This window comes from Hippocampus guttulatus, chromosome 8 (genome assembly GCF_054856545.1).
Source record: "Hippocampus guttulatus isolate MCC_2025c chromosome 8, RoL_Hgut_1.0, whole genome shotgun sequence".
Classification (NCBI taxonomy): Eukaryota; Metazoa; Chordata; class Actinopteri; order Syngnathiformes; family Syngnathidae; genus Hippocampus; species Hippocampus guttulatus.
Genome location: NC_141268.1, coordinates 15,496,980 through 15,524,348, shown reverse-complemented (window position 1 = coordinate 15,524,348; position 27,369 = coordinate 15,496,980). Strand labels below are relative to the sequence as shown.

Here is a 27,369-nt window from a genome sequence, read left to right as displayed (position 1 = left end):
AAACTCTGACCCGTGCTTACAAACCCTAACTCTGACATGGAAGTCACGATTTGGAACTTTTGATGTCCCATAGGAAACAGTAATGTTTTCTGAATCTGAACTCTAACTCCTAACCCTGGCTAGAAAGACACCCGAGGTGGACAGATTAACCCTTGCTAAACCTTGACTCTTGAAATGCAAATCCTGGTTTTGAACCCTGTTTTGAAACTCTAATTCTGTGATGAACCCCCAATCCTTCGATTAAAAAGTCTACCGTACGTATTCGTTTTCCCGACGTTCAGTCTCGCGATGCCTTCTCGTCTCGTGAGAAGACCCCGTGCCCCCGCAAAAAAAATGGAGGTCGGAGGAAACGGCGGTGCGCTAGTTGTAAACAATAAACAGAGAGCTATGCTGCCAAATAAGAGTAGGGGGGAATTTACACGCAACCAGAGAAAGGATTCAGAGGCAAGTACACACGTATACGAGTGATTTATCTAATCACGTCTATAGTAGTTTTCACAAAAGACCACATACGGACGAGGCTAGTTCTTTCCTGTACTGTATAAGCTTCGTTAGCTCTGTCAGTATAGCTTCTCTATGATTATTGACATTTCGATCATTTAAACCCTACTGAAAACCTTTTCCAATTGTCCTCTAATGTCACTGCTGAATTAAGAGTGCTGCCGTTTAGAATAAAGTCATGCTTGACGGTATTGTATCTTAGTTTAGGGTAGAGGCTCGTGTTAGTTGGGGAAAGGATAAGCTATGGAGAGATTGAGCTTTCACGAATCTGTGCACCTGTTGAAAAGCTCCAGTCAAAACAGCTTTTACGTTCACATGCTGTCTATATAATGTTAGGTTCCACCCATTTCAACCGACCAATTTTGTTATTCTTGTCTTCTTTGTCTTCTGCAACAATGCAAGAATTGTTTCTGATTTATCACCATTTGGTAATTATTTAATTCCTACATTAATAATGAATGCAGTTTGTGGGCATTCGATCTTTTGACATTTCTGTAACAGCATAACGAAGACATCTGTAAATATCCATTTTAATTGAACCAGGAAATATATTGGTCGACAACAACTAGTTTGAAGTTTTCCTGTGGAAGTCTTTACAGATAAGCTACTGCTCACCCCAGTAGTTAACTACAATCAGTATGTTCATTAGTTTCAATTGTCTAAATGGCAGAAATGTTTCTTTTTGTATTTAGGGCTTGTCTGAGTCTCCAGACCTTGAGTTTGAATATGCTAATACAGATAAATGGGCTGCAGAGCTGTCGGGTAAGAAACTATTTTTGTCACAGTGGACCTATGGGATGCCATGCCCTCATGTTTTCCACTTTATACGGTGTGTTCTAGAGCTGTACAGTTATACTGAAGGGCCAGAGTTCTCCCTCAATAGAAAATGTTTTGAGGAGGAATTCAGAACACATGGTATGTGATCAAATATCTACATACATACATTTCTGTTCCATGCAGTTCATGACATCAAAGTTAAAGAATGATGTTAATATATGTACTGTATGTTCCGATTACCTTTGTTTCCCACTGTGACTCAGTGTGTGATAAGAAGTGGACAGAGCTTGATGCACCTCATCACAGGGCCCATGCCATGCGGATGCTGGATGGATTGGAGGTGACTGCTCGCGAGAAAAGGCTAAAGGTTGCGAGAGCCATTCTGTACATGGTGCAAGGTCAGTCTTTCATGGCTCCCTCCAATGGACAGTTTATCTTTCCAAAATGACCAAATCAAACATTATATTTGCTGTGGTAATGTGGAGCAAAATTTTTAAAATGCAGGAACCTTCGGCGAGTGTAGTTCTGAGGTCGAAGTGCAGCATTGGATGAGATACAACACCTTCCTGCTGCTGGAAGCTGGAACTTTTTCTGCTCTGGTGGAACTGCTCAACATGGAAATTGAGTAGGTTATTTACTTTTTCCTCTAATTTCTGTCATGTGATACACGTCATAGCCAACAGTAAAAATGTAATCATTATGACTTATGACTCTTCCAATTCTTATTCCGGTAATAGATCATCACCAATGTTCTATTTCTCTGCCCCTCAGTAACAGTGCCGCCTGTAGCAGTGCTGTCAGAAAACCAGCCATCTCTCTTGCTGATAGCACAGATCTCAGGGTGCTGCTCAACATCATGTACCTGATGGTAGAAACCATCCAGCAGGACGACCCAGCTGACATGGCTGAATGGAGAGTTATCAGGGAAACCTTTCGAGCGGAACTGGGTGGGTTTCTTAAGAAACAATATCCTGCCATGACATGCTATAAAATAGACACACCAGCCATCACGTTAGGTACATCTGTTGAATGACATCCAGAAGAACGGCATCATAGAATATTTTTAATCCATGGATAAATTGTTGTTAATTCTTTTTATTTCAGGTTCTCCTCTATACAACAACGAGCCTATCGCAGTCATGCTCTTCGGGATGGTTACAAAGTTCTGCAGTGGCCATGCGCCTCACTTCCCTATGAAGAAAGTCTTACTGCTGTTGTGGAAGAGCATACTGGTGAGGGATGGGGCCCATCTGTATTTTATGACGGTAGCCCTAAATTTCTCATGTGCCGCATGGAGAGTTACAAGTGAGATATGGAATTCCTTCCTGTATTATTCAGTTCACACTCGGAGGGTTCGAGCAGCTCCAAACCATAAAGGTCCATAAGCGTGAGAAGCTGGGTCTTCCCCCTCTGCCAGAAGACAGTATTCGGGTTGTACGCAGTATGAGGGCCGCTTCCCCTCCCGCCTCCGCCTCTGATCTCATAGAGCAGCAACAAAAACGGGCGCGGCGTGAACACAAGGTACCTCTTGTGGCTGGGATTAGTGTACAGTGCCGTGAAAAAGTAGTCCAGACTCATCAGTTTCACTCTTATTGACCTCCTCGCTTTTCTCTTCATACAGGCACTGATTAAACAGGACAATCTTGATGCATTCAACGAAAAGGACCCTTACAAGACCGATGATCCCCGAGAGGATGAGGACGACAACGACGACAATGACAACTCGATCGAGGCCGAGACTTTCCCCTTGGAAAGGGACGAGGTGATGCCTCCACCTATTCCTCATCCTCCATCAGAGAGGGTGTCCTTCCCCAAAGGGTTGCCGTGGGCCCCCAAAGTCAGGTGCTTTGTATTCCTTTCTGGTTTGGGTTGTTTCCAAAGATTTCACTGATCACACATCAATAGCTTGTTTCTTTGTTTTCATTAGGGAGAAGGACATTGAAAATTTCCTGGAGTCAAGTAGAAGCAAATTTATAGGTTACACACTTGGATGGTAAGAGCAATGTGATTTTTTTGCAATGTACTCAAAATAATCGCAGTAAACCATCTATCTTTCCTTGTGTGTCTCACAGTGACACAGACACGGTTGTTGGCCTACCTCGACCTATTCATGAGAGCATCAAGACACTAAAGCAGGTATAGCATCAAATCATACACTTCTTCAAAAACCCTCCCCCCCACTCTTGATTTATTTATTTTTTTTGTCTCCAACGTTCTTGACATATTCTTTTCAGCATAAATACGTCTCGTTAGCCGAGATTCAGATTGCAAGAGAGGAAGAGTTTCAGAAAACCCCTCTATCAGGGGTGAGTGACGTCAGAAAAAAAAGCTTTTGAACTGCCGGACAAGAGTATATTGATCTTAATATCTGGTGGTGTCACGCTAGCATCATGTTTGTGTGTATGTGCTTCCTCGCCAGGGAGAAGAAGAAGTGGAGATGTGTGCCACTGAGCTGCTCTATCAGGGAATCCTACCCACATTACCTCAGTACATGGTCGGTGCTCTCACATTGGACATCAAAAATGTTGTCATCATTATAATGTTTTTTTCAATTGAGTTGTACAGGTTATTCATTGTATTACTGAACATTATGAAATTATTTATCTTCTTATTTCTGACACAAAAAACTGGCATTTGAGCAGGCATATGTAGACGTTTTTTAAAGTATACATTACAGTGATTATTGATAAATACATGCTGACTTCCACTTGATAAATTAGCAGCTTAAGGGAGTAAGTTACCAATGCATAATTGACATAAATTTTTCTCTCGTTGGCCTTCAGATCGCTCTGTTAAAGATTCTTCTTGCGGCAGCTCCCACCTCCAAAGCCAAAACAGATTCAATCAACATCCTGGCAGACGTCCTGCCGGAAGAGATGCCGTGAGTGATGCATCTTTTTGCTTGCTCTTCCTTTTCAGAATATGGAGACCTTTCTAATTTTAGCAGCACTTATTTCACTTATTTGTTATTAGAAGTGAAAGAATATCCTCCTCAGAAGTGCTTGAAATAGTTTGATTGCATTGAGGCAAGTAGGGGCAAAAGAAGAAAGCACGAGAATGTTTTATACCACAGTGAACTACAACCACAATAATAAAGCTGTTGAATCAATAAGTGACAAAACAGTGTGAAGACAGAAATTGTCATTAGTCAAAGATGCTGAAACACTTTGATGGGGGACCGATTGTTCCTATTGCAGGACCACTGTGTTACAGAGCATGAAACTCGGTGTTGACGTCAATCGACACAAAGAGATCATTGTGAAGGCCATCTCCGCCATCCTGCTGCTGCTCCTCAAACACTTCAAACTTAACCACATCTACCAGGTACACCTCACTTCAGTGTTACCCGTCTCAAATCCAAAAGGTGGTTCTGCCATCAATGTAATTTTAGTGATTACCGAAATATTGCGAAAGATATTGAGATTTTTTTTGTTTTTGTTTTCTCAGTTTGAGTACATGGCTCAACACCTGGTGTTTGCCAACTGCATCCCCCTCATTTTGAAGTTCTTCAATCAGAACATAATGTCTTACATCACGGCTAAGAACAGGTACTTCATTGTACATCATAAGCACATCATAGACTATGATGGAATGTCATCCCATTTTTGTCGTTCCCGTTTTGCAGCATTTCAGTGCTGGACTTTCCATACTGCGTGGTGCACGAGCTTCCTGAATTAACAGCAGAGAGTTTGGCAAGTGTTCCCATGTCATCCCTTTATTTGCCTGTGTTAAGTCGAGCAAAATGCTGCCCCCCCCCCCCCCCCCCCCCACCCCACCAACATTTTGTCCTGATGACATATTCTTGTAGGAAGCGGGAGACAACAACCAGTTTTGCTGGCGAAACCTGTTTTCCTGCATTAACCTGCTGAGAATCCTCAATAAACTGACCAAGTGGAAGCACTCCAGAACGATGGTGAGGAGACAGAGAATCTTCAAGTCACATGATCCCTCCTTCACGCTCACTGCCTTTATTATTATATTACCTCCTCATAGCCTATCGAAACAAGATTGTTGCCTTTTTGAACCTTACGAGGAAATGAAGGCATATTTGTTGCATCGACCATAGCGGTTCTCTTTGCTGGAGATGTTTAGATACAGTATATGAACACTTGTCACTTGTTACAGCAACAACATCATTTTGAAGCCATCTTAACACCAAGACAATGTACATGAAAAAAAAAATCACTCGCCTAAAACAAACTCGGCATAATTCCATCATGGCAAATGAGACATGCTAAAAAAATCTGTTATCCAGATGCTGGTAGTGTTCAAGTCCGCTCCAATCCTGAAGAGGGCGCTAAAGGTGAAACAAGCAATGATGCAGCTTTACGTCCTCAAGCTCCTCAAAGTGCAGACCAAATATCTTGGGCGTCAGTGGCGGAAGAGCAACATGAAGACTATGTCGGCCATTTACCAGAAGGTCCGACATCGGCTCAATGACGACTGGGCTTACGGAAACGGTGAGATGACGAGAGGCCTTGAAAATCTTTTTTTCCATGTTTTTTTGTTTGAAAGTGCTGTCAGCATACTCACTGTCACGTATCCCACTTTTTCTTGTAAGTGGCAAATTACACACTGTCACATGTAGAGTGCATCTGAAAAGTACAGTATGTACAACTGTTCAATTTTAATGTAATTCCTCCCAAAATGCTCCAAGAAAGTACTCTGCATAGGCTGTGAATACTTGCCTACATATGATTTTTTTAAAAATACATTTGCAAACATGTTGTAATCATTGGGTGTTGTGTGGAAAATACACACACACACACACACACAAGCACAAAATAATTTTGGAAAAATTGAAGTGCATGGCGTATTCTCTGGATACCCTTTATGGTGTGACTCAAATGTTATTTGGCCAGTGATACCTTCAATTGGAGCAACTGTGGTCATAATCTACTATTGGTGCATTGTGGGCAGATCTGGATGCCCGTCCTTGGGATTTTCAGGCCGAGGAATGTGCCCTGCGTGCCAACATCGAACGCTTTAACAGTCGCCGCTATGACAAAAATCAGAGCAACCCGGACTTCCTTCCGGTGGACAACTGCCTGCAAAGCGTTCTGGGGCAGCGGGTTGACCTGCCCGAAGACTTCGAAATGAATTACGACCTCTGGCTGGAACGAGAGGTCTTCTCCAAACCCATTTCATGGGAGGAGCTGCTGCAGTGAGAAATGGTCAACATCCTTGGTCTTTTATCGAGGATCAGACTCTTTTTGAGTGTGGCGTTCAGGTAACCCAGCACCAAGCACTCATTGAACAACTGTGATGAATGAATTTGGTCACATATTCCCAACTGAGTGAAGATGGCAATTGGATGTCCGTCAGTCATCTGTAGTCAGCAACTAATTATTTAATCTGATGCCTTTAGGAGTTAGTATTATGTTATATCGTGTTTATTGGATTTGTATTTAGGTTCTGTGAGATGCCACCACTCTGATGCAAGTGTATAAAAGCAGCTGTTTGTTGACCTTTACCTTTTCAGTCACATGTCTCCCCTGTGAACATATCGCACTACATCGCTACACATTTTAAAATACATTTATGGGTACTAATAGTAATACAAATTTTAACTGTACAACTCAGGCCGGGAGTGCAGGTTGTTTTTAGATATTTTACAACATTTTAATGAATTTAACATTCCGTGTTCATCATTGGAGCTTTTATTTAAATTAGACTGATAAAGGGATTTTTTTTGTAGCATGTTCATTTACGCAAATAAAATATATTTCAGTTATTGCCTTAAGAGGCAGATTTATGTTTAAAAATCATTTTCTTTTTATTTGTTTGTTTCAGTTCTTGCATACCACCTTTTGCCCCTGGGACAAAGCGGCAGTGAAATACCCAAAGGATGTAACAAATGCAGCCTCAGTTGCTTTGTTTTGCAGAAACATGTCTTTTCATTTTCATTTAATGGCTATATACAGTAGAATATGCTTTTTATTGCTTTTAGGTTAGATGCATCACTTAAAGAAACAAAAAATATATTGAAAAAAATCTCCGGGTCTACAATTTTTCTCTTGTATCTACTTGCGATCTGATTTTGTTATTTTATTAGAAATGGAAAAATGGAACATCATGGTTCTATTTTACTTCACATAAACCTCAATATTCTGAAATCCTACTGTCAATCTTGCAGAATTTTCTTACTATTAATAAACCAACAAATATTTACATAATATATTTTTTGGTGTTGCATTTACTTTATAAAACGAATGGAGTCAAAATATATACACAACTGTCAAATGACAGTGTTGTCAATTTATAGGAATATGTCCTGTCCTGGGTAATAAAATCAAATGTTTAAACATATTCATTGAGAGACCATTGGCAAAAGAAAGTTAATGTAAAAACCTGCTGTGTTAGTAAAGTTGTCCTATACGTTACTGTACTCTGATACTACGTTTGTTATCACGCTAAACTGTTGTTTTCTGAGTCACAACCATGGCTCATTTAAATCAGGAAGCCGCATGGCATGAATCTGTTTTGCAATCAAGGAAATGCACCCCTGTCTCTGGTCACAAGACTGCAGGAGATCTTCAGTGTTTGCAAACAGCGGTCCATACATTGGCAGAGCAATCACCCTCCACCCCCACCCCAACCTCAAGCGTCTCTTGAATTGTGAGTGCCCGTTGTCATCCTCTGTTCTTCTCACGGCCACCAGGGGGCAATCTTGAATTGCAGTCCAAATGAAATGCAATTCCGTGTACCAATTTTACTCTTAGATTGTATTGTAGCATTCCAGTATCCTGTGGCATGGGCACGTTCACTTTCTGCGACCATAACAAAGCATGGTTGAGATTTCAACATCCCCTGTGATTTCATCACTGCAATTAATCATCATTTTAGTCACATGTATTCATTGATAGTGTTTTTATATATTATTGTGTGATTGACATCACCGGTCATTGCTCAGCAATGGTCATGGTATTATACAGCAATGAAAACATCCCCGCTGGTGGCTGTAGTCACTCACCCGTTCAACACATTTATACAGTTATAATTTCAACATTGTCCCAGAATGACGTGAATTGTCGTGTCAGAGTTAAACATTGAGTTGATATTTGCTGCTGCTGCATACCTCTTTACTGGAGCATGTAAGAGGGAGCACATGTTGTAGCTCTGATTCTGACCTCTCCACTCACCAGTGCATTGCAGAATTAATAAATTTAAGAATTAATTAATAAAAATAATAATAATTAATAAAATTGTTTTATCTGTTCTTGGATGTCTAAATGATCTTGCTGCACCCAGTATCTGAGCCGCTCCATACCTAAAGTCCTGCCCAGTGCCTCGGATCAGCTGACCAGCTGCTTCTGGAGGTACCGAGGTCGAGGAAGAAGCATAAAGGGTCGCCTTTTTTTTTCTTAAGTGACGTTGGCATTTCTTTTGACAGATCAATATGAGCTCACCCTGGACATCATCCCAGCCCACGAATACCTGGTCCTGTCCAAAAATGTTAAAGGAGGTGTGGCTGTGTTCTCACAAATCGAAGAAAGCAAGAAGTTTCTCTCCCGCTGACTAGGTAGAGATTGCTCTCATTTATAAAGAAAAAGACCTGGATATCGCGCTTGAGTAGCAAGGACGCTGAAATGTACTTTTGTACAAAAACAAAGCAACATAACATTAAGTGGTCCTTCAACAATCTATTCTAATATTTATTTGTATTTTTTACAGAAAACACACTTTCTTTGTACAGTTGTGTTCATAATACAATCATCATCACTGAGGGGAATGGAAGGAGATGTGCTCAGAAAGACACTGCCGCACGCACGCACGTACACACACACACACACACACAAGTCAAGGATATCAATTTAGCTGTATGTATCAATTTCCCCTTAGCCACATTTATTCTGCAGTTTAGTTATTACATGTGCACAGACCTCTATGAAGACAACATAAAACATAGTAACAGTTTGGATCTCCTTGTGTATTCCTAACATTCTACGATGCCACACTTATATGATATGCGATAGACGGTGATATGTCTCCCGATAAAATCAATATTCTGAAAAAAATGTTTACATGTCAGTATTCACATTATTGCAAGAACGTTTGCGATCTGTCTTTTCCACACTTGCAAAGCATAGAGTAAAATGAGATGCAAAATAATTTTCTTTTCGCCACACAAATGTGCCCCGTCAGACTATCTTCACTATAACCACACACTGGAACATAAACAATGGATGGCACAAGTAAATACAATCTTTGCCTTTCTTGGATTTTTCTCTCGATGGAAAAGGTCAAGTTAGGTCTGAGTGCGACGGACATCACTTCCACCAGCCAACAACATCGACACAAACTACAAAATAGTTTTAAATGTACAATTAAGATGAAAATATATCTCGCCTAAGATATTAATTGATTACATCTATATATGCCACAAATATACAGTAATATAAATATAATCCTTTCCATAATAGCGCAGCTTTGATTAAATATGAGTTAAGAAAATAAAAATATCTGTAAAAGAAGCTTAAATGTGGTTGTTTGCAATCATCACTTATGCACAAGCAGTGTGTACAGAAATCAAACAGCCGTCTTTGCCATTCACGCTTGACATATTTGTGCCATTTCGTGACAAATGTAATACGTTTGCAACAGATTGGAGTTGTCGCTTGAAGTGTTGATATTTGTTGTGCATTGAATAGGTTTTAGTTGACATTGAGTAGAATTTGTGTTGCGGGAACTGCCTTGGTGTGTCTGCACCGAGCATTGATTGTGCGTGTTTTGTATACACAGTGCTGCAACCAGAGGTCAGCGACTACGCTCAATAATTTATTGTGCCTCATAGTTGAATTAGAAAGCAAAAATCGGTGCTTTGAGAACCTCATCTATGCATTTTCGTGCAGTTAACTGGAAAATCTTGAGTGCGTTTGTAGCGCACTTTAAACATCCACATTTCAAGTGTTTTGCTGTGTGCTTGTAATTCTTTGGTGTGTAAAATGGAATTAATGAATTCTTACGATGATGCAGTTCAGTGGATGAGATGGTAACGCAAACTACATTAGCGTACATTATCCTACAGTAGGTCCCTACCTCCACTTTGAACATTAGACTGGACACAGGAGAGTGATATGAAATACTGTAGTTCGTCAAATAGTGGCCTCTACTTTAACAGACAATCAATCCATTTCAATGTAAGCATCAAATAAATTACATGAATTTATCCTCCCTTATAAACAGCTTACCCCTACTACCAGTACCTTCTCCTGCCATGTGATGACATCTTATTAATCTGCTGCCAAACTAATTCATTGCGTGTCCTTCGTAACTTCCAAATGTTTTTGGTGCCATCGTAAACTTTCCTGTAACTGCTTGAAACCCTCCGCAGTTGAGTAGTTAAATGCTGTGTGCTGTAGTGCGGTTAATGATCAGATTTTATTGATTACAAATAATGGCATTTTTTCATTTATATTTTCCAGCATCATCTGACAGGCAGTACAACAGTACGCTCCTCCATGAGATGGCAGAAGGTTCAAATTTCACACTAGGTGAATTTGTTTGTTAATTGATGCAAGATCATCTTTACTTCACAAAGTATACATTTTTGCTTTTTTTTGGGGGGGTGCCTTGAGATTTTTCTAAAGGAAAATGTGCTTTGGCTACAAACACTGGTCGGCCACTATTTGAGGAAGTGCAGTTAGTGAGAGCTGAGTAGTTTAGGATACACGATGAGAGCTTTACAAATACTGGTATATACAATTTTTGTAGATTCAGAGGTGCGACCACATACACACTCACTGACATCACTGCATTGATCAATGTGTCTGTGTTGCAGCACAAATTCAAGACAGCCTTTGCCTGGGGGCCCTTTGCCTCTGTACTAGAGAGTGGTACCTCAGTAAAGTCCAAGGTTCCTTTTACTAAGGCAAAGGAAATAACATCTTAAGTGCATGAATTCAGTGATTTTGCAGCTATGAAAATGTGCTTTTGGGAGGGCAGTGGTGGGGATTCTTGCACCCCTGATGGTAAACCTGACTAATGGGTGATACAGTCAAAAGTCAGACTCGGGTGTAGTAGGAGTGGTCGGTGTGGTAGGGCTGATGGCGGCATTTTGGTAGCCGGTACCATAGCAGCTTTTAGGAGACAAGGAGTTGGGGTCCAGGGTTTTGTTCCCACTGGGAGCCAGATAGGCTTTGCGCGCCGCCAGTGATGCAGGCGCTTCGCCGGGTTTGGCGCCAAGGATGAACCTGGACTCGTCCTGCTCCTCCAGGTTGGAGATGTCTTTCATCATGCTCTTCCGGTAGGAGACGGACAGCTTGTTGGAGCCGTCCGACATCAGGTTGAAGTGACGGGCGATGAAGACGATGGGGAGGGGAAGCATGGCTACCACGATGAGAGCAAAGCACATGACTAATGCCCACGGGGGGTAGCTCTGGAAGCGCTCCTGAGCCTACGCAGACACAGGGGTGAGTTATCATCAGACTTAGTCAAAGGATTACAATTTTAATATACAGTATCCATTCTCATAAAAACTGAGAAGAGTTGATCAGGAGTTGCCTGTCTACCTACCCAGTGATTGGTTAATTTTGAACACGGGCACGTCCCATTTATAAAAGTGTGGATGTGGGTGTGTCGGTTAAATCCCTGTACAGTATGTAAATGCATGTAAGTAATCTAATAACTTTTTGTAGTGGTGTAACTAAAGTGGTGTTGAATGTAAAACCATGGGTAGATAAAGACATGGCTGACCAGTTCTTCAACCCACGCGTTGTATCCAGGTGGGCTGAAAGCCATCTCTATGACAGAGGCCGAGATGAGCACAATGAGGCAGATCGGGGAGACGTACTTCCACAAGTAGAAGTAGATAATGTTCGGCCGGAAACCCAACATGTCTTCCAAATCCTGCATGAATCTGTCGGCAACAGAGGAGCAGAAACATTAAACGGTATATGCAGGATCCTGCCTCTGTTAACAATCCCCCACTCACCTACCTACAATCATCTGCAGTTGTTGTACCTTTTAGTGCCATAAATCCAAGCCACCGACACATTTTCCAGGATGACCACCACAGTGAGAGGCAGGCCGGCAGAATAGTCGTCGAACATGGTGACATAGTAATTCCCTGAGCGCTGAACAAACAGCAGACCGCACAGGAAGGCCACAATGCAGCAACACACTGGAGAAGTGGGGAATAAAAATAAGTTGGTACATGCCAGTGAGTAATATTATATTTTATGACTTCATTTTTTTCCTCCAATGTTTGTTCAAATGTTATTTGTTTAAAAGTTAAAAATGCCACACCACCAATGCTATTTGTTAGCATTAAGCTAGCGAACATGAAATTTGTTAGCATTAAGCTAGCAAACATGAAGACAAAATTGTGGTTGCTTAAAATGCGCACTGTCTAATTTACTTTGTTTTAAGTTGACTTTGACGTAAAACTTCAATAGCTTGAAACCTCTGCCACCATACAGCTCTTGTGTCTGAAATTTTGTCTTGCAAGTCACATCCAAAAAAATCGTCCGAATAATGGCTCATGTCTCCAAAAAGTCAAAGTCGGACCCCTCGTATCTTAAGGCAACACTGTATGACTTTTTCACCTGTAAAAAGCTCCTTTTGGACCTTGTAGGCATCAAGGACAGGCGTGGTGATGCCCGTCATGGTGCCGATCATGCTACCCAGTCCGAGGTTGATGAGCATGAAGAAGAACATGACAGACCAGAATGGCGAAGCAGGGAAATGTGTCATGGCCTCCGTGAAAGCGATGAAAGCCAAACCGGTTCCCTGAACAGCCTGCACAAAGATGGTTAAGAGGATGAGTCAAAGTCAGAACCTGCTGCGGACGCACATCCGGACCAGTTCTGGCTCACTTTGTTGAGCTCGTCTTCCAGGATGCAGGGATCCAGACCCAGCTGGGAGAAACTGCCCTCTTTCACAGTTTTGATGACCTGATACATCTCGGCGTATTCAGAGGTGGTGAGGTGGGAGAAGTTGACGTGCGGGGGGATCAGGTCATGACTCAGCACATTTGAGTTGAGGTATCCGACAATCTTCTCAGCATTGCTATATCGACAAAAATGGTACGCATATTGAAAAGATATATCAAAATATGATCGCCACGGGAGCCATGTGCTCAAAATAAGGCACATTTCCACATTCTAAAACGGCAGCTGCCTTCCTTTCAGATTTTTCTTTTTGCACCGATTGTTCAGGTGGTCCCAATGCTGTGGCCTGTATGAGTGACTGCACGTATGACTTTCTGGAGGAGAAAGAAAAAGCTTGAGAACGTACTCTACGATACACTTCTCGTTCATGATGTTGGCCTTGAAACCCAGGACGGCAAACACCACCAGCGTAGCCAGGATGGATGTGAGGAAATTGATGAAGGAGACGAGCACGGCGTCAAAGTGGCAGTTGTTGTCTATCTTGTTGTAGCTGGAGAAGGCGATGACGCCACCGAAGCCCAGACCCAAAGCAAAGAACACCTGGGTGGCCGCCTCTCTCCACACCTGGGGCTCCAGCATCTTCTCCAGCTGGGATACGCAACAATGACATTTAGCATTTGGTAATTTGAAATGCCAAAAGACAAAAGGAATTACAGCAAGGACGTCAAACTCATTTTTGTCACGGGCCACATCGTAGTTGTGGTTTTCCTCGGAGGGCCATACTGACTATGAACCCATATGAATTCATAAAATCTCATACATTTAAATATATTATGGAGTAATGTTTTTGGGGGGGGGGTGTATATGAATATAATTTTGTTGTATGTGAGGTTGTGTGTGTGTGTGTGTGTGTGTGTGTGTGTGTGTGTGTGTGTGTGTGTGTGTGCGTGTGTGTGTGAGTGTGAACATTTGAACGAGTTCCCGCAGCTCACCTTTGGAGTGAACATGTGAGCGATGCCATCCACAGATCCCTTCAGCATCAACCCTCTGACCAGGAAGCAAAAGAGCACCACGTAGGGGAAAAGAGAGCTGAAGTACATCACCTGTGAGACATATAAAACACATCCGAAATGTTGCAAACATAACAATGTCGCTCACGCTCTTGTTTTGTCCAACCTTCCCAGAAGAGGCGATCCCTTTGATGACGGCGAGGCAGACGATGATCCAGGCGGCCAGCAGAGATAAAGTCATTTTCACATTGAGACCGCCGCTCTCTGCGATGGTGCTGGTCGTGTTCAGGGTCTGGCGGTACCAAAAGTAAGTGGTGGCTGAGCTCTTCTCGCACTCCGGCTCCACGACTGCATTGTGGGAGGGACAACGTGGGATGCAAAAAAATACTTGGCGACACAGACAGGTTCCCACTGGCCGCAACATTAGGTACAACCTGTGTTGTTGAATGCAGTAGTGTGTGGCATTTGCATGTTGTTAAGAAATTGGATACGTGGATATAGTTGACAGTAACTCACTGGCAAACGTCCCATTCTTCCTGATAGGACAGTCACTCCATGGCAGAGGATACTGAAAGGACTGGAAGAAGTAGAAGATGCTCCAGCCTATAATCACATTATAGTAGAGCCCCACAAAGCCGCACACCTAGATGGACAGAAAGCTAGATATTATGGGCTTGATCTTCTGCTGTGACTGGCGCAAAACCGGTGTGGCTTGCGACATAAATCTGTCCGGAGGCTCGTTAAACCGATGTTAGTAACTTTGCAGACGTGTTTATTTAGAAAAAAAAAATTATTTGCACTATTGTAGGGACACAGCCAACTCCATTTGTCGCCAATCAAAGCCCCCTCAATAGCTACGCGCTAGCCAGTTGGATGATTTTAAATCGATAGTAATAATCGTAATAATAATCACCATCATAATAATCAATATCATAATTATGACCTGAATTATGTTTTTTTTTTGTTCTATAATACTTGGTCCTTTATTATTTGTTTATCTTTACAGTAGAGAGAAAAATAGGCAAAAAAAAAAGATAATTTTTTGGGGGGGGGCGGGGGGATGTTGCTGTTGAATGTCATTGTAATGTGTTAATGAGTTGACATTAAAAAAATTTAAACATTTTTTAAAAGGGCTCAGAGGGTTGGAATCCTGCTGTTGTGATTATTATGAATGAAATACAATGACTTTGATGCACATGTCCACAAGGCTCAGAATTCTGTCTGGGTGTACTCTGATGAAATTCACCAAAACCGCGTGAGAGGACTATTTAGACATGTTCCAATCTGGCATAACTTCAGACCAGGTTTCTGCCTCCAATCTGTCATTCTGCCAGGTGTATCCTCAACAACCTTGCACCTACATGATAATCATGATCTGCCAGCATTTCTGCATGCACGGCCTATGAAAGGCATTGATCTGCACTGATGCACGCACGATGAGCGTCATGTTGCCGCCAGTCGTGCAAGAAATTCCGAGGCTACATCCGGTTGGAGGGAGGCGTGAATAATTAAAGTGCTCTCTTTTCAACTCGGATACTCTCAGAGATATTTTTAGCTACCTCTGCGCCAGCCGTGTGACTCGACTGAAAGGCTCCCTTTCATTGCCAAACATGTCAATACCTCCCATGTACTCAGGAGGTGGAGACAGGCTGATGGGGTAATTGAGATACTTCATCCTGCGTGCATGGTGCTGCATCCTTTTTATGTTTGTGAAGCCTTTTGGACTATAAAACAGTGGTGTCTTGAGATACAAGTTTAATTCCTAACGTGACCACACTCATAACCCAAAACACTTACCTCAGTCTCATTTTCGCCCATCGTGTTGAATACATTGCCTTTATTGTGTTCCAACCTCACCCCCAAAACTACTTTTGTGTTTGTGTTTTTAATGAGAGAAATAGCACAGTATATTGTAGTTGATAAAAACGAAGTAAAAACATCATCAAATAGAATATAAAAAAATGACAGTTTGTGCATCATCAACTCCACAATTTGTCAGACTGCTGTTATTGTGAAGTGAGTTGCCTTGAGTTCATTGCCACCATACGGCAGTCATCACTCTCTTAAGTTCGCCTTCACATGTCAAAGCAAAAGAAATTGTCAGAGTAACGGGTCGTGTCACCATAAAACTTTTAAGTAGGGTCACCCGTACCTCTTGTCATAATATTACCTGTACACAATTACATGCAGGCCGGATGAGTTTGACACCTGTGTTCTAAATTTTCCTACATTCCTTTACAAAGAAAAAACGTATGGAAAATAATGGATGGACGTAATCGTAGTACCATCAAACTCGACATTCCGATCCCGCCAAGACGTGGGCACACGTAATTCCACACCCCAATACTCCCACGTCGGATCTTCTGGCCCACCGCCAGCTCCAGGAAGAAGAGCGGGATGCCGATGACAAGCAGGAGAATGAAATATGGGACGAGATAAGCGCCTGAAAAACAGAGAAGCGTTTTGACTTTTTTTTTGACAGGGAATAAGATACACGGGGTAATAAAGGTAATTTACAGAAGATATTTTAACTGCATGACAGCATAACAGGAGAAAAAAACAGCGTCTTTATAAAGAAAAATACATTCCCCTCCTCAATTAGTGTTTCAATCCGGCATCCAAACGTGTCTCTTAGCACTTCTCTGACATATAATAAGGAATGGGCAAAATTGAGTCAACATAACGATTTATCGCCAGCCACCAAGCATGAACTCCTTCAAAAATAGCAACTCTATACTCACATGAAGTGGATAGATGGAAGTGAGATGAAAGGAGGAATGCAAAAGAGAGGACGCAAAAGGAAGCGAATTAGTGACTGGATAGAGGAGGTGAATGACGAATTGAGCTAAAAGGAGATGAAAGGCTAAATAGTGAGGAAGTGAATTGATAGCATAGGAAGTGAAAGGAAGGGAAGAAGGAAAGGGAAGGACAGATATACATTTATTAGAAGGATGGAGATGAGCGTAAAAAGGCACATGTAGCGGTGGTGAAAGGCTGACTGAAGAGGTGTGAAAGGATGGATGAGAAGAAAGGTAGTAAAGGGGAAGAAACAGAGTGGGAAGAAATTAAACAGAAGACAGCAGCGCAAGGGGGCGGCCCGGTAGTCCAGTGGTTAGCACGTCGGCTTCACAGTGCAGAGGTACCGGGTTCGATTCCAGCTCCGGCCTCCCTGTGTGGAGTTTGCATGTTCTCCCCGGGCCTGCGTGGGTTTTCTCCGGGTGCTCCGGTTTCCTCCCACATTCCAAAAACATGCATGTCAGGCTGATTGGACGCTCTGAATTGTCCCTAGGTGTGAGTGTGGGCGTGGATGGTTGTTCGTCTCTGTGTGCCCTGCGATTGGCTGGCAACTGATTCAGGGTGTCCCCCGCCTACTGCCCGGAGATGGCTGGGATAGGCTCCAGCACCCACCGCGACCCTAGTGAGGATCAAGCGGTTCGGAAAATGGATGGATGGACAGCAGCGCAAGGCTGAGACAGCTTGGACAGCGGGGAGACAAAGTGGAAGGAACAGCAGATGTGAAAAAGGCCGGATGGATGAGAGAGCGAACCGAGAGAAGGTGAAAGGATAGACGAGGCATTCGGAACTGGAGTGACGTAGGGTGGATGGAGCGGAGAGGGGAAAGAGATGAGTGTCGGGTAGGTTAAAAGATGAGCGGCGATGAAATGAAAATCTATGTAGATTGGAGAGCGGGTGAAAGAGTAATAATAATAATACATTTCATTTGATGATGGAAGAGAGATGGAAGGATGGAGGGAAGGGAGGGGAAATGAATGGACAGATGGATGGTGAGTCGAGGGGTGTGTGTAAAAGAACAAAGAGAAAGAAGTGTGGGTGAAAGGAGGCGGCTCGGCTCAAATAAATCCTAATCCCATTCACGGATCAAGTGAGAAAATCATACAGAGTGTGATTGAAGGAGAAATGTGTGGCCGACTCCAGGCTGACAAATGACGCTTAGTCCAGTGTGTCAATAAAACCTGCTTGCAAGGGACATTAGCTGCATTGGCTGCAGGTTGACTGTGAACCAAGGTTATGAAAAGCCACAAAAACTGATGAAATCACTGAAATTGAAGAAACAATGAATTAGATTTTTAAAAATTGCTTTAAAAAATCTGCCATTTTATTGAAACTAACTAGAATTGGCAAAAATGGCCTTTGTTTTCCCTCTCTGTCAATTAATATCATACATAAGCCGGGGGTTCTTTTAAATGAGCTTTATAGTATTATTTCTGTATATTTTCAAGATTTATCCATAATACCGATACAAAATATGCATGTGAGGTACAGATACAGGTATTATTTTTGTCCACTTGGACCCGCCAGGCTTGTCACTCGCTGTGTGCTCCATCTTGTCAAACATCCAAAACAGATGGAATCAAAAGGACAGATGGAGGATTACTGTACTGTATGTCTTATGGGGAAAAAATGGCAATCACTCCAGGGTTCCCATACATTTTTTTTTTTCAATTTTGGTTGCAGCTACTTTGTCTCTCAATACCCGATCCAACTCACCTCCTCCATTCTTTTGGCACAGGTAGGGGAAGCGCCACACGTTCCCCAGGCCTACAGAGAAGCCCACCTGCGCCAAGATGTACTGCAGCTTGCTGTTCCAGGCAGGGCGTCCATCATTTTCCGGCACCTCTATCTGGGGCACTTTCTTTCCGGCCGCGGCGCCGACGTTCAGGGAGCTGTTCTTGTAGTCCAGCGGCTCCTCGTGGGCGAGCAGGTCAGCCACCGACTCTGTGACGTGCTCATGGCTTTGCTCGCGCTGCGTCACCTTGCTGTTTTTAGGCATCGGGGAGGCCGAAGGTTGGGAGGGGGACTCGGGGTTGGGGGTGGGGGTCGCCGGAGACTGGTACGGGAAGTGAGTCTTTAAAAAGCTTTTGGAAAGAAGATGGCGCTATGAGGGAGATGCTGAAAATTGACAGACGTGCCTCTTCTTTGTTTTGGCCTCAGTCCTGCAATTGAAAAAAAAAAACAGAAAACATGAACAAAGAATCTAAACATGTTTTTTTTTTAAACTTCCCTTAGTAGTGCTACACGCTGTGAGGGAAGGACAGAACATTATTGGATATGACAATGTGGAAGATATATCTAACCATAAAAACTAGACTCACAATCTAAACGCCACGTGACCCTTGTGAGGATAAGCGGATCAGAAGATGGATGGATGGATTGATATTGACACTGTCAGCAAAAGAAAGTGATCTATGTGATCAAGACTAGTAAAGGTTCCTTTTTCTGCTTGTGATCCATAAATAACATTTCAAAAAGTCACCTCTGTCCTTTATGAATGACTCAAGCGTGTCATCATGAAGAAACCGCCACTCACGCTGCATGTCATGGCTCTCGCAAAAATTCCCCAATCGTGCAAATTGCAAATTTAATTTCCCTTTTCCGCAAGCTTAACTTGAGTGAAGCTTCTCTCCCACCCCCTGTAAATCCCCTAATCCCCTCAAGCCTGGTAGACATCCCTTCTCGGCTTCACTCACCCACCCCTCAAAACGGGAGTTGCTCCCACCTCGCAAACTAATGGAGGACGGAAACACGACATTTTGGATGAGCGCACGTCATGTGCACGCCACGTCCATATCACAAGTCTTTCTTATCCTGCTTGCTTGTTCACAGACCACACCCCCAAAGTCCTAAAGATCCATTTCTGTGTACAGGAAATGATGCATCCGCAACACTTCATTCTCATCATCAGATCCATGCTAAAAGTTAAAAATCATCACTCCAAGCCGCTTGGTGCTTTATTGCCGCGCAATTTGTACCTCGGTTTTAATGGCGTTGTTCATTTATTTCATCTCAACATCTTTATTCCTGACTCACTTGCATGTCAACATGAGCCTGTGATGTAATAATCCACAGCCATTCACAGTCTGCGTAATCCGACATGCATTAACCGTAAAGCCTTCATCCTGTCTTGTCATTCAATCCTGTGCTACGGCACACGAGACATGCACAAGCTGCGACATCACAGATGAAAACATCAACTCTGCCATCCAATAATCCACATCATGACCCCCAGTTGATGGTCTCATGAGTCCCATTTGTGCACAGTAATTTTGTTACCGTGGCAGCAAAATGACTTTCAGTCGCCCTTTTTTTTTTATTTTTTAGATTGCTATCAAAATTTAAATAACCCTATCGGTCATTGTGTCCTGTGAACATCTGACAGATGTTATGACATGTTGCCTTTTATGGATTGTCATTGTCACTTCTGTTTGTCATCGGTCACAAACTGAACCAAAACACAGTGGGACCTCTAGATTACAATGTCTGAAAGTCTAATTTTGGAACCTACTGCAACGTAGGAAAATGATACGTGCGATTGTGTCACACTGCTCAGCACAACCTGGTTTCGGCAACGATTGTAATAAAAAAACTAAATGCTACACTTTAATGTCTGCTTTGTTTCGTCATTTGATATCACATCACATATGAATAACATCTACTGTGGTGTTTTGACATCAGTGTTGAATTCACACCGCTCGAGACTCACACTTGTATCTCAAATCATCTTTCCCCACCGAAATGAATGAAAATGCCATTAAAATGTCCAGCATCTCCAAAACAACATATTTTTTTGGCGCGTGTTTTTATTTAGAAAAATAACAGCCTATAATACGAATGACTGTACTTTATAAAAACATACATTTATGACTTCATTAAATAGAATGTAAAGATTTGAGCAGTTTTGCCACATTTTTTGCTTCAATTCAACGAACACTGGGCTGCACTTTCTGGTGTGCACACCTTGGCCACCAGGCTGCAGTACAATGCACACAAAAAGACACACATTATGAAGACTTTCACAACAAACTCAGTTAACCCACAGTATTATTGATACTTTTTTCATAAAACAGGGTAAAGAATATATATCTACGTGTATATTGTCTGTCTACATGTGTTGCTCCACATTTGTGTGTGAATATCCGTTATAACACCGTGACACTGATGCCGTTCATTCTATTGCGTTTTGAATTGTTGTTTAGCATAAAGATAAGCGGTATTTATAAAGGCAGAGCTGTGTGGTTATTTTAAATACACAATCTGTGATTCTCTTTGTTTCGTTTTTAGTTTGACTGTAAACTTCAACTGGTAGTGGCAGGTTGTTTAACTTGCATTTTATTTTGTTTATTCAATGTACATTATTGTCTTCTTTTTACACTTGTGTGGCAGTTATAAAGTATGATGAAGTTGACTCACCATCAGCAAGCTTAAGCTGCACTGCCTTCAACGTTTCACTTCCGTCATGCATCATTAAACGGTGAGTCAGGTTGTTTTGTTGCTGTAATGTTATTTAATATTCCCGCATAGGAACACATCATTTCTATTCCCATGACTGTATTCTATTTGTGACAATTATTGTTTTAAATATGAACAAAACAGAGGCTGATCAACATGCCGGAACAGACTGTTCGACCTTGAAGGTTCCACGGTAACAGATTTAGACTTATCTAGCACAATTTGGAAAGACTGCAACAGCCATCTGTTTCTAAGTGACATTCTGTAATTTGGGAAGAGTTTCCAGCATTTTTTTTTACAATGACACAAGACAGTGACACTTCTCTGGTCATAAAAATCAATAGTCCCTCATTAATAATTCACTTATCATGCTGGTTATATTCTTGCTCCAGCAAGGTCACAGGCGCACACACACACACACACACACACACACACACACACACACACACACACACACACGTATACACACATTTAGAACATGTCTAAGGGAAGAGACCACATATAAGAACAACAAAGCATCCACACTAAAAAAAGTGTCCACGAGGTGAATTATAAATAAAATGTATCACCCTAAGGTGTTGCCTCTCGATTTGAACCACATCATTTAACCCTTCATCATGATTTCTGGTTAATTTTAGAAACTGCTTAATCTAGTAGACCGCTCCATCACTAATTGCACCCTCAAAACGACACAAAAACACTTTCGAAAACAAACATCTAAAATAACAATTCATTCAAAGCTTCAAGATTAAACATAACTTTTCTGCATTCCATCTAGAAACGACTTTTGCACTTTTGAATATCGTGCTTGCAAATGTTAAAGTGACGATGAGCAAGACAACGCATGATGGCTTACCGGTCGTCTTTTGCCGATGTCAGAAATATCCACGCATCTGTATTAAACTGCCGAAAAAGAGTCGCGTGGGTAGCGCATCCACTGTGTGCCTTTCTGAGTGAGGCGGGTGGATGACTGAAAGGAGGGAGGATGGGGGAAGGAGCTGGGGGTGGGGGGAGCGGTACGCAGCATCCCGCAGGGTGGGACAGAGCCGCTCCGTGACGCACACAATTTACGCTCATGACAAACGATCACCTGCCATTCGTTTGTGGTCAGATGGGGACCATTCGTTGCTAAGCAGGAGAAAGTGGCAGGGCGGGAGGCTTGGAGGGCTCTGTCAAGGTCACTCCTAATTAAGGACGTGACAGAGTGATGCCACTTTCGTCTTATTTGTATGTGGTATGACCTGTTTTTTGGGGTGGGGGGTGAAAATTAGCTTGTGGGATTCTGACATGGATGCTATGGTGTAATCACAATAAAAAAAATGCAGCAACATTAAATATATTCAAACATAATTTTTCCATTTCCACAACACATTCCAAAAACAACTTAGGTTCTTTGAAGACTCAAAATAATGCTTAGGTGTGAATGTGAGTGTAAATGGTTGTTTGAGTAGGCCAGGGATGGGTCATTTAAATGCTGGAGGGGGGCCATTTTTCATCGGTGCGACTGGGGTCACATAAGACCATGCACTTCACAGAAATGCCACTTTAACCCTTTAACAGGGACAGCGGTTACTACAGTGGACAGCCTATCCTGTTATCAGGTTACAGGGTGGATGAAAGGGTTACATTTTGGATGAAATACATGCAAACCTGCAATATATGGGCTCTTACTCTATTTTAGTTTTCATAATGCATTTCCCTGTGTGTATACAAGATCCACTGCCCAAAACAAACAATAAGTTATACGTATTGTGTCCCTAATCAAAGGACCGCTCCCTGTGTGGTCGCGAGCCACGCCAGTTGCCAATCTCTGGTGTGGCCTCTATGTGCTTTGGGATTGACAAGCGACCAGTCCAGGGCCAGAGAGTAATTGGTTTACCTTTATGTGTCATTTGATTTTTTTTTCTTTAACTGTCTAGAGTTCCAGCTATGCTCAAAGTCTCATCTGTTTCTACCTTTTGTCCTTCCTTAGTGACACCTTCTTCAGGCTGACTTCTGGGAACGGTTGCCTCAGCAACGTTGCGGTTATATGACACTCATCGTTCTGCATCTCTGATCAGTCATCAGAGAAGAAGAAAATAAAAAAAGGCTCTTTCCGGTCGCAGCACGGACAAAAAGTAAGCTCCTGTAAATAGAAAGCAACTCTTGTACGGCGCTGGTTACTTTGGTAACGTTATAACTAGTGTAATAGTCGTTTCACCACATTTGTGGAATGTGTTAAAACCAGGTTCTGTGTGCTCCTATTGCTTTGATTCATTCTGTCTGACATACTGACAAATGCAAATGTGGAATGGACTTTGGGAGGCAGCTGGAGAGCTCCCAAAAACACAAGCTAAGATTTGAGCCGCTAAACGTCTTGCTGTGAGATAACAATGCTCACCACCTGCCCACTGTGCCACCGCAGCCTTTTCTGACTCGTTTTCTGCAGTGTATTTGGTCCCGCAGCTTTGTGCCACTCCCACGTGTGATATTCTTCAGGCTCAATGGGATTTTAATTACATAATTAATGTTAGCAAGTTGACATTTACAGCACAAACAGTCCATCTGAATCATCGTGGAAGAGAAGGTCAGTCGTCTTGGTTAGCTGATTTCTGCGTAGCATCTAAAGTATACTCATGTTGATTTGAAATGGGGGCTCCCAGTTGAGAAGTTCCTGGTTTGAATCTCAGCTCAAACCAGTACTCTGGCTTCTTTCCACTGTCAGAACCAGGCTTGGAGTACAAGATACAATTGCAGGGTTCAAAGGTAAAAGATCGATTTATTTGACGATTAGTGACTGACGACTCAAAATGGCAAGGCTGTGGAAACAAAGCAAGGACTGGTCAGATCTGGGGCGATAAGCTGGACTGTACGCACAAGGACGAAACACACTGGCACAGGACAAAGCGAGACAGGGACCATTTAAACACAAGGCAAACACATGGGGAAAACAATCAGGGCGGGGTTGACAATCAGACTGGCATTTCAAAATAAAACAGGAAGTGACCAGACAAACACAAACAACCCTCGCCGCGGTGCGACAACCACATTCCCAAAGCATGCATGTTTGGATCATTGAAGACTGGAAAGTTGTCTCTCGGTATCGATGTGAGTGTGAATGGCCATGGCCACAATGTCAGGGAAAGCCTACTAGAACATCTAGACTTTATTTGGAGTTAAAGAGAGGCAGTTAAATGGTGGTAGGTGTGTGCTGCTTCCTCCCTTTTAAATATGAGATTGAATTAGTTTAGTTAATGCTGAACACAGATGCATCCCAGTTTTGTGTGTACACTTGTACAACTAAATTATCTCAGATTTTTAAAAAAATCAATCGTCAGGTTATAAGTCACATTAATGGCGGAAACATTTTTTCAAAAATGTGTGGTAGGTTTTCTTTTTTTTTTTTTGTATCATAATCTTGAGTTGCAATTTTACAGTATATCTCTCAGGTCTGTTCTCTGTGGGGTGACGTCAGCACTCCTCCACCGTTATGCTGTTCACCTTGGGCCGCCATTTGATTTATTTCTTTATTTTTTTCCCCTGTGTCTTCCCTCACACCCACTTACACTCACGTGAGCTCATGGATTCTGCATCTGCACCGCTACATCCGCCCAGTACTTTTCCTTCACTCCAGTCTCATTTAAATTCCTCCCTCCCTCCAGCCTCGCTGTGTTTCTCCTCTTGTATTTGCGCCGTCTGGGTCAGTCTCAGCTGCTAAAAATAAGCCTCAAGCCCCGGCTGCGTTATTATCACATATCAGAACCATTATCATCTGTATTAACACTTGGACAAACATAATTACAACAATGAATGTGCACAGATTGCTTATTTGGTTTCAGTGAATATGTTTCCACACATGCAGTTTTGCCATTTATTATACTGGTGTGCTTTTAACAGTAGAGAGGGCATGCTGTTAGTGTGCAGGTGTTCAGACCAGGCGGGGGAAAAGTGTGTCAGGTGCTGTCATGACACACACTGCAGTGCTTCGCTTAAGCCTGCCGCAGGAAGATGGCACGTGCCCTCAAACAGGTTTTTAATACTAAACAGCTACACAAGTAGGATGACTCATTCATGAACATGGTCATCCATTTTTACAGTGTAATGAGGGGGAATTTAATGATGCAAATTTAAGTGACTCAATTAAATGTGTACAGTGCACCGCCTCTCTCCTCAAGTCATCTATAATCTTAAAGGGGAAGTCAATTCAAAAATGTTCTTGACAATAATGTTCAATGCACTCCAAGTCGTCTGAAAACTGCATTCTAATTAAGAAAAGGTATCTTGGATGACAAATAAACAAATGTATTGATTTGATATATTTAATCTGTTGTTTTTGCCTTTTTGCAGGGTAAATGTTTCCTATTCAGTTTTACCATTTTACCACATTTGGTTTCATTTTACGTGTGAATGGTGAATGTTTTGGAGATACACTGAGACAAGTCTCCTTTAAATGCCGGTTGCAGATTGCCTCCCCCACAAGAACATGTGACCCTCCAGAGAGGAACTTCACCAGATGGTCTCTCAAAGAGGGGCCAGCCCAGGCCAGCTCACAGGGTTGAGGGCAAAGCTGCTGTCCCCATTTTTTTGGACACTATAATCCCCTGAGACTATCCCAGAGCAAATGATACTGCAGGGTCTTCTTACAACAAAGTAAATGGGTCAGATTGATCCTACAGAAAAAAAACGGTATTTAATTTAACAAGTCATTTATAATGTGTGGGTGAATTGTCTTATTTTTAAGTATAAAAATAACAATTTATGAAAAACTACATGCATATTTCTCACCCTGCTCAGCTGTAATCATTGTGTGGGAGTGCCCTACATACATGCCTGAGCATTTTAAGCCCTTAATAATCACAATAAAACCAACACATCAGCAATTAAGCAAGTGACCACACAACATTAGTAAAACTAACACAATGTTTATTCAAAAACGAATGACAGGCAATTAAAGGGTGATTTTTTTAAGTGTAGTATTGTCCAAAAGTCTTTGATACCATGAAATTTGTTGTTTGCTTTGGTACCTTGCTTTAGTTATAAGAAGGTGCTGCTCTCTAGTGGTAATTTTAGTTACGACAACAAACAAAAAGCGATACAGGATACAAGGAACTTGTGAATAATAAAAAAAAAAATCTTAGTTTGGAAAAACGAGTACAGTACTATTAATTGAGGGGGCGGAAGATAATTTCTCTGCATGTGTGAGCAAATTTTTGTTGTGTTTCGCTGTCATTTTGTAAACGTGTTTTGTCACAATTCTAAAAAAATGACAACTTTTAAGTAAATTTTACCTAACTACAATACCCTATAGCCCCCCCGACATGTTAATGTATGATATTATATAAATCAATGTACATTATATATAATATTTATATTTATTTATATACTTTTTGTCTTCTACTTTCTCCCTTTCATAATGTTGCTGCTGTAAATTGGGAATTTCTCCATTGTGAGGCAAATAAAGGTTTTCTTATCTTATCTTCTTATAACATTATATAATTGTTTAACATATTTTATATAAATACATTTTTACATCTACATTTTGTACATATTTTAAATTGGTAGTTGGCAATTTATAATCAAATTCATTATAATATAATTATAATTAAATCAGTTCATAATCAAATTTAAAAAATCATTATTTTATTGACGGAACAAACTGCGTATTTTATAGTTACAATCAATCAATTTACCTGGACCATCTGTGCGTTTTAAAAATCTAATATGACCATTTTGCAAGAATGTTTGCCCACCGTATATGAATATTTCCCCACCTCTAACAATGTTTTTTGAGACTGAATCAAACAATATAACAAAGTGTAAAACCTCAATGTAATGCGAGAAATAATCGACCAAAATACACATACTAAAAAAGCTAACAATGTGCCTGAAGTGGGCTTGAAAGCAAATTAATATCACCATGCTGCCTAACTGATAAATGGGAGAACGCCTTGAAGCGTCACAAAGAAAAGTGGGAACGCATATGCCTCCGTGTCACAGTCGTTATCTTTGTGCTATTTCAAACC

The 27,369-nt window shown here is 41.8% G+C and overlaps 2 protein-coding genes across 7 annotated transcripts; one reads left to right on the top strand and one right to left on the bottom strand.

Annotated features, from left to right (window-relative positions):
* The first annotated feature begins 315 nt into the window (after positions 1–315).
* On the top strand, positions 316–11,642 carry strip1 (striatin interacting protein 1). Of its 5 annotated transcripts, none has more exons than XR_015101548.1 (24): positions 316–444; positions 1,194–1,263; positions 1,342–1,416; positions 1,542–1,676; positions 1,783–1,903; positions 2,050–2,225; positions 2,383–2,510; positions 2,617–2,799; positions 2,900–3,120; positions 3,206–3,271; positions 3,351–3,414; positions 3,513–3,584; positions 3,698–3,772; positions 4,062–4,159; positions 4,476–4,602; positions 4,726–4,826; positions 4,904–4,970; positions 5,087–5,191; positions 5,534–5,738; positions 6,199–6,508; positions 7,801–7,896; positions 8,530–8,597; positions 8,672–8,800; positions 11,495–11,642. XR_015101548.1 is itself a non-coding variant. In XM_086116964.1 (20 exons), the coding sequence occupies exons 1-20, from the start codon at positions 334–336 to the stop codon at positions 6,444–6,446; spliced, it is 2,448 nt and encodes an 815-aa protein (XP_085973090.1). In that variant the 5' UTR covers positions 316–333; the 3' UTR covers positions 6,447–6,751. The 5 variants fall into 5 exon arrangements, 1 of the variants encoding a protein (XP_085973090.1); XR_015101547.1 differs by having other exon boundaries at positions 7,773–7,896; XR_015101549.1 differs by lacking the exon at positions 11,495–11,642 and adding an exon at positions 8,953–9,097 and having other exon boundaries at positions 7,773–7,896.
* On the bottom strand, positions 8,907–22,332 carry LOC147201403 (sodium-dependent neutral amino acid transporter SLC6A17-like). Of its 2 annotated transcripts, XM_086116966.1 has the most exons (12): positions 22,224–22,332; positions 18,629–19,074; positions 16,405–16,562; positions 14,636–14,762; positions 14,286–14,467; positions 14,102–14,212; positions 13,516–13,757; positions 13,095–13,287; positions 12,825–13,017; positions 12,241–12,400; positions 11,974–12,136; positions 8,907–11,674 (listed from the first exon to the last, which is right to left on the bottom strand). In XM_086116966.1, the coding sequence occupies exons 2-12, from the start codon at positions 18,909–18,911 to the stop codon at positions 11,276–11,278; spliced, it is 2,211 nt and encodes a 736-aa protein (XP_085973092.1). In that variant the 5' UTR covers positions 18,912–19,074; positions 22,224–22,332; the 3' UTR covers positions 8,907–11,275. The 2 variants fall into 2 exon arrangements, with proteins under 2 accessions (XP_085973092.1, XP_085973093.1); XM_086116967.1 differs by lacking the exons at positions 18,629–19,074; positions 22,224–22,332 and adding an exon at positions 16,861–17,249.
* Between the last annotated feature and the right edge of the window lie 5,037 nt (positions 22,333–27,369).

Coding starts and splice junctions, on each gene's coding strand:
- strip1 (XM_086116964.1), top strand. CDS start 334: ATGGAGGTCGGAGGAAACGGCGGTGCGCTAGTTGTAAACAATAAACAG. Junction 3,415..3,512: donor GCATCAAGACACTAAAGCAG/GTATAGCATCAA, acceptor TATTCTTTTCAG/CATAAATACGTCTCGTTAGC. Junction 5,192..5,533: donor GGAAGCACTCCAGAACGATG/GTGAGGAGACAG, acceptor TCTGTTATCCAG/ATGCTGGTAGTGTTCAAGTC.
- LOC147201403 (XM_086116966.1), bottom strand. CDS start 18,911: ATGCCTAAAAACAGCAAGGTGACGCAGCGCGAGCAAAGCCATGAGCAC. Junction 16,563..18,628: donor GTGCCAAAAGAATGGAGGAG/GTGAGTTGGATC, acceptor TCTGTTTTTCAG/GCGCTTATCTCGTCCCATAT. Junction 14,763..16,404: donor TCGGAATGTCGAGTTTGATG/GTACTACGATTA, acceptor CTGTCCATCTAG/GTGTGCGGCTTTGTGGGGCT.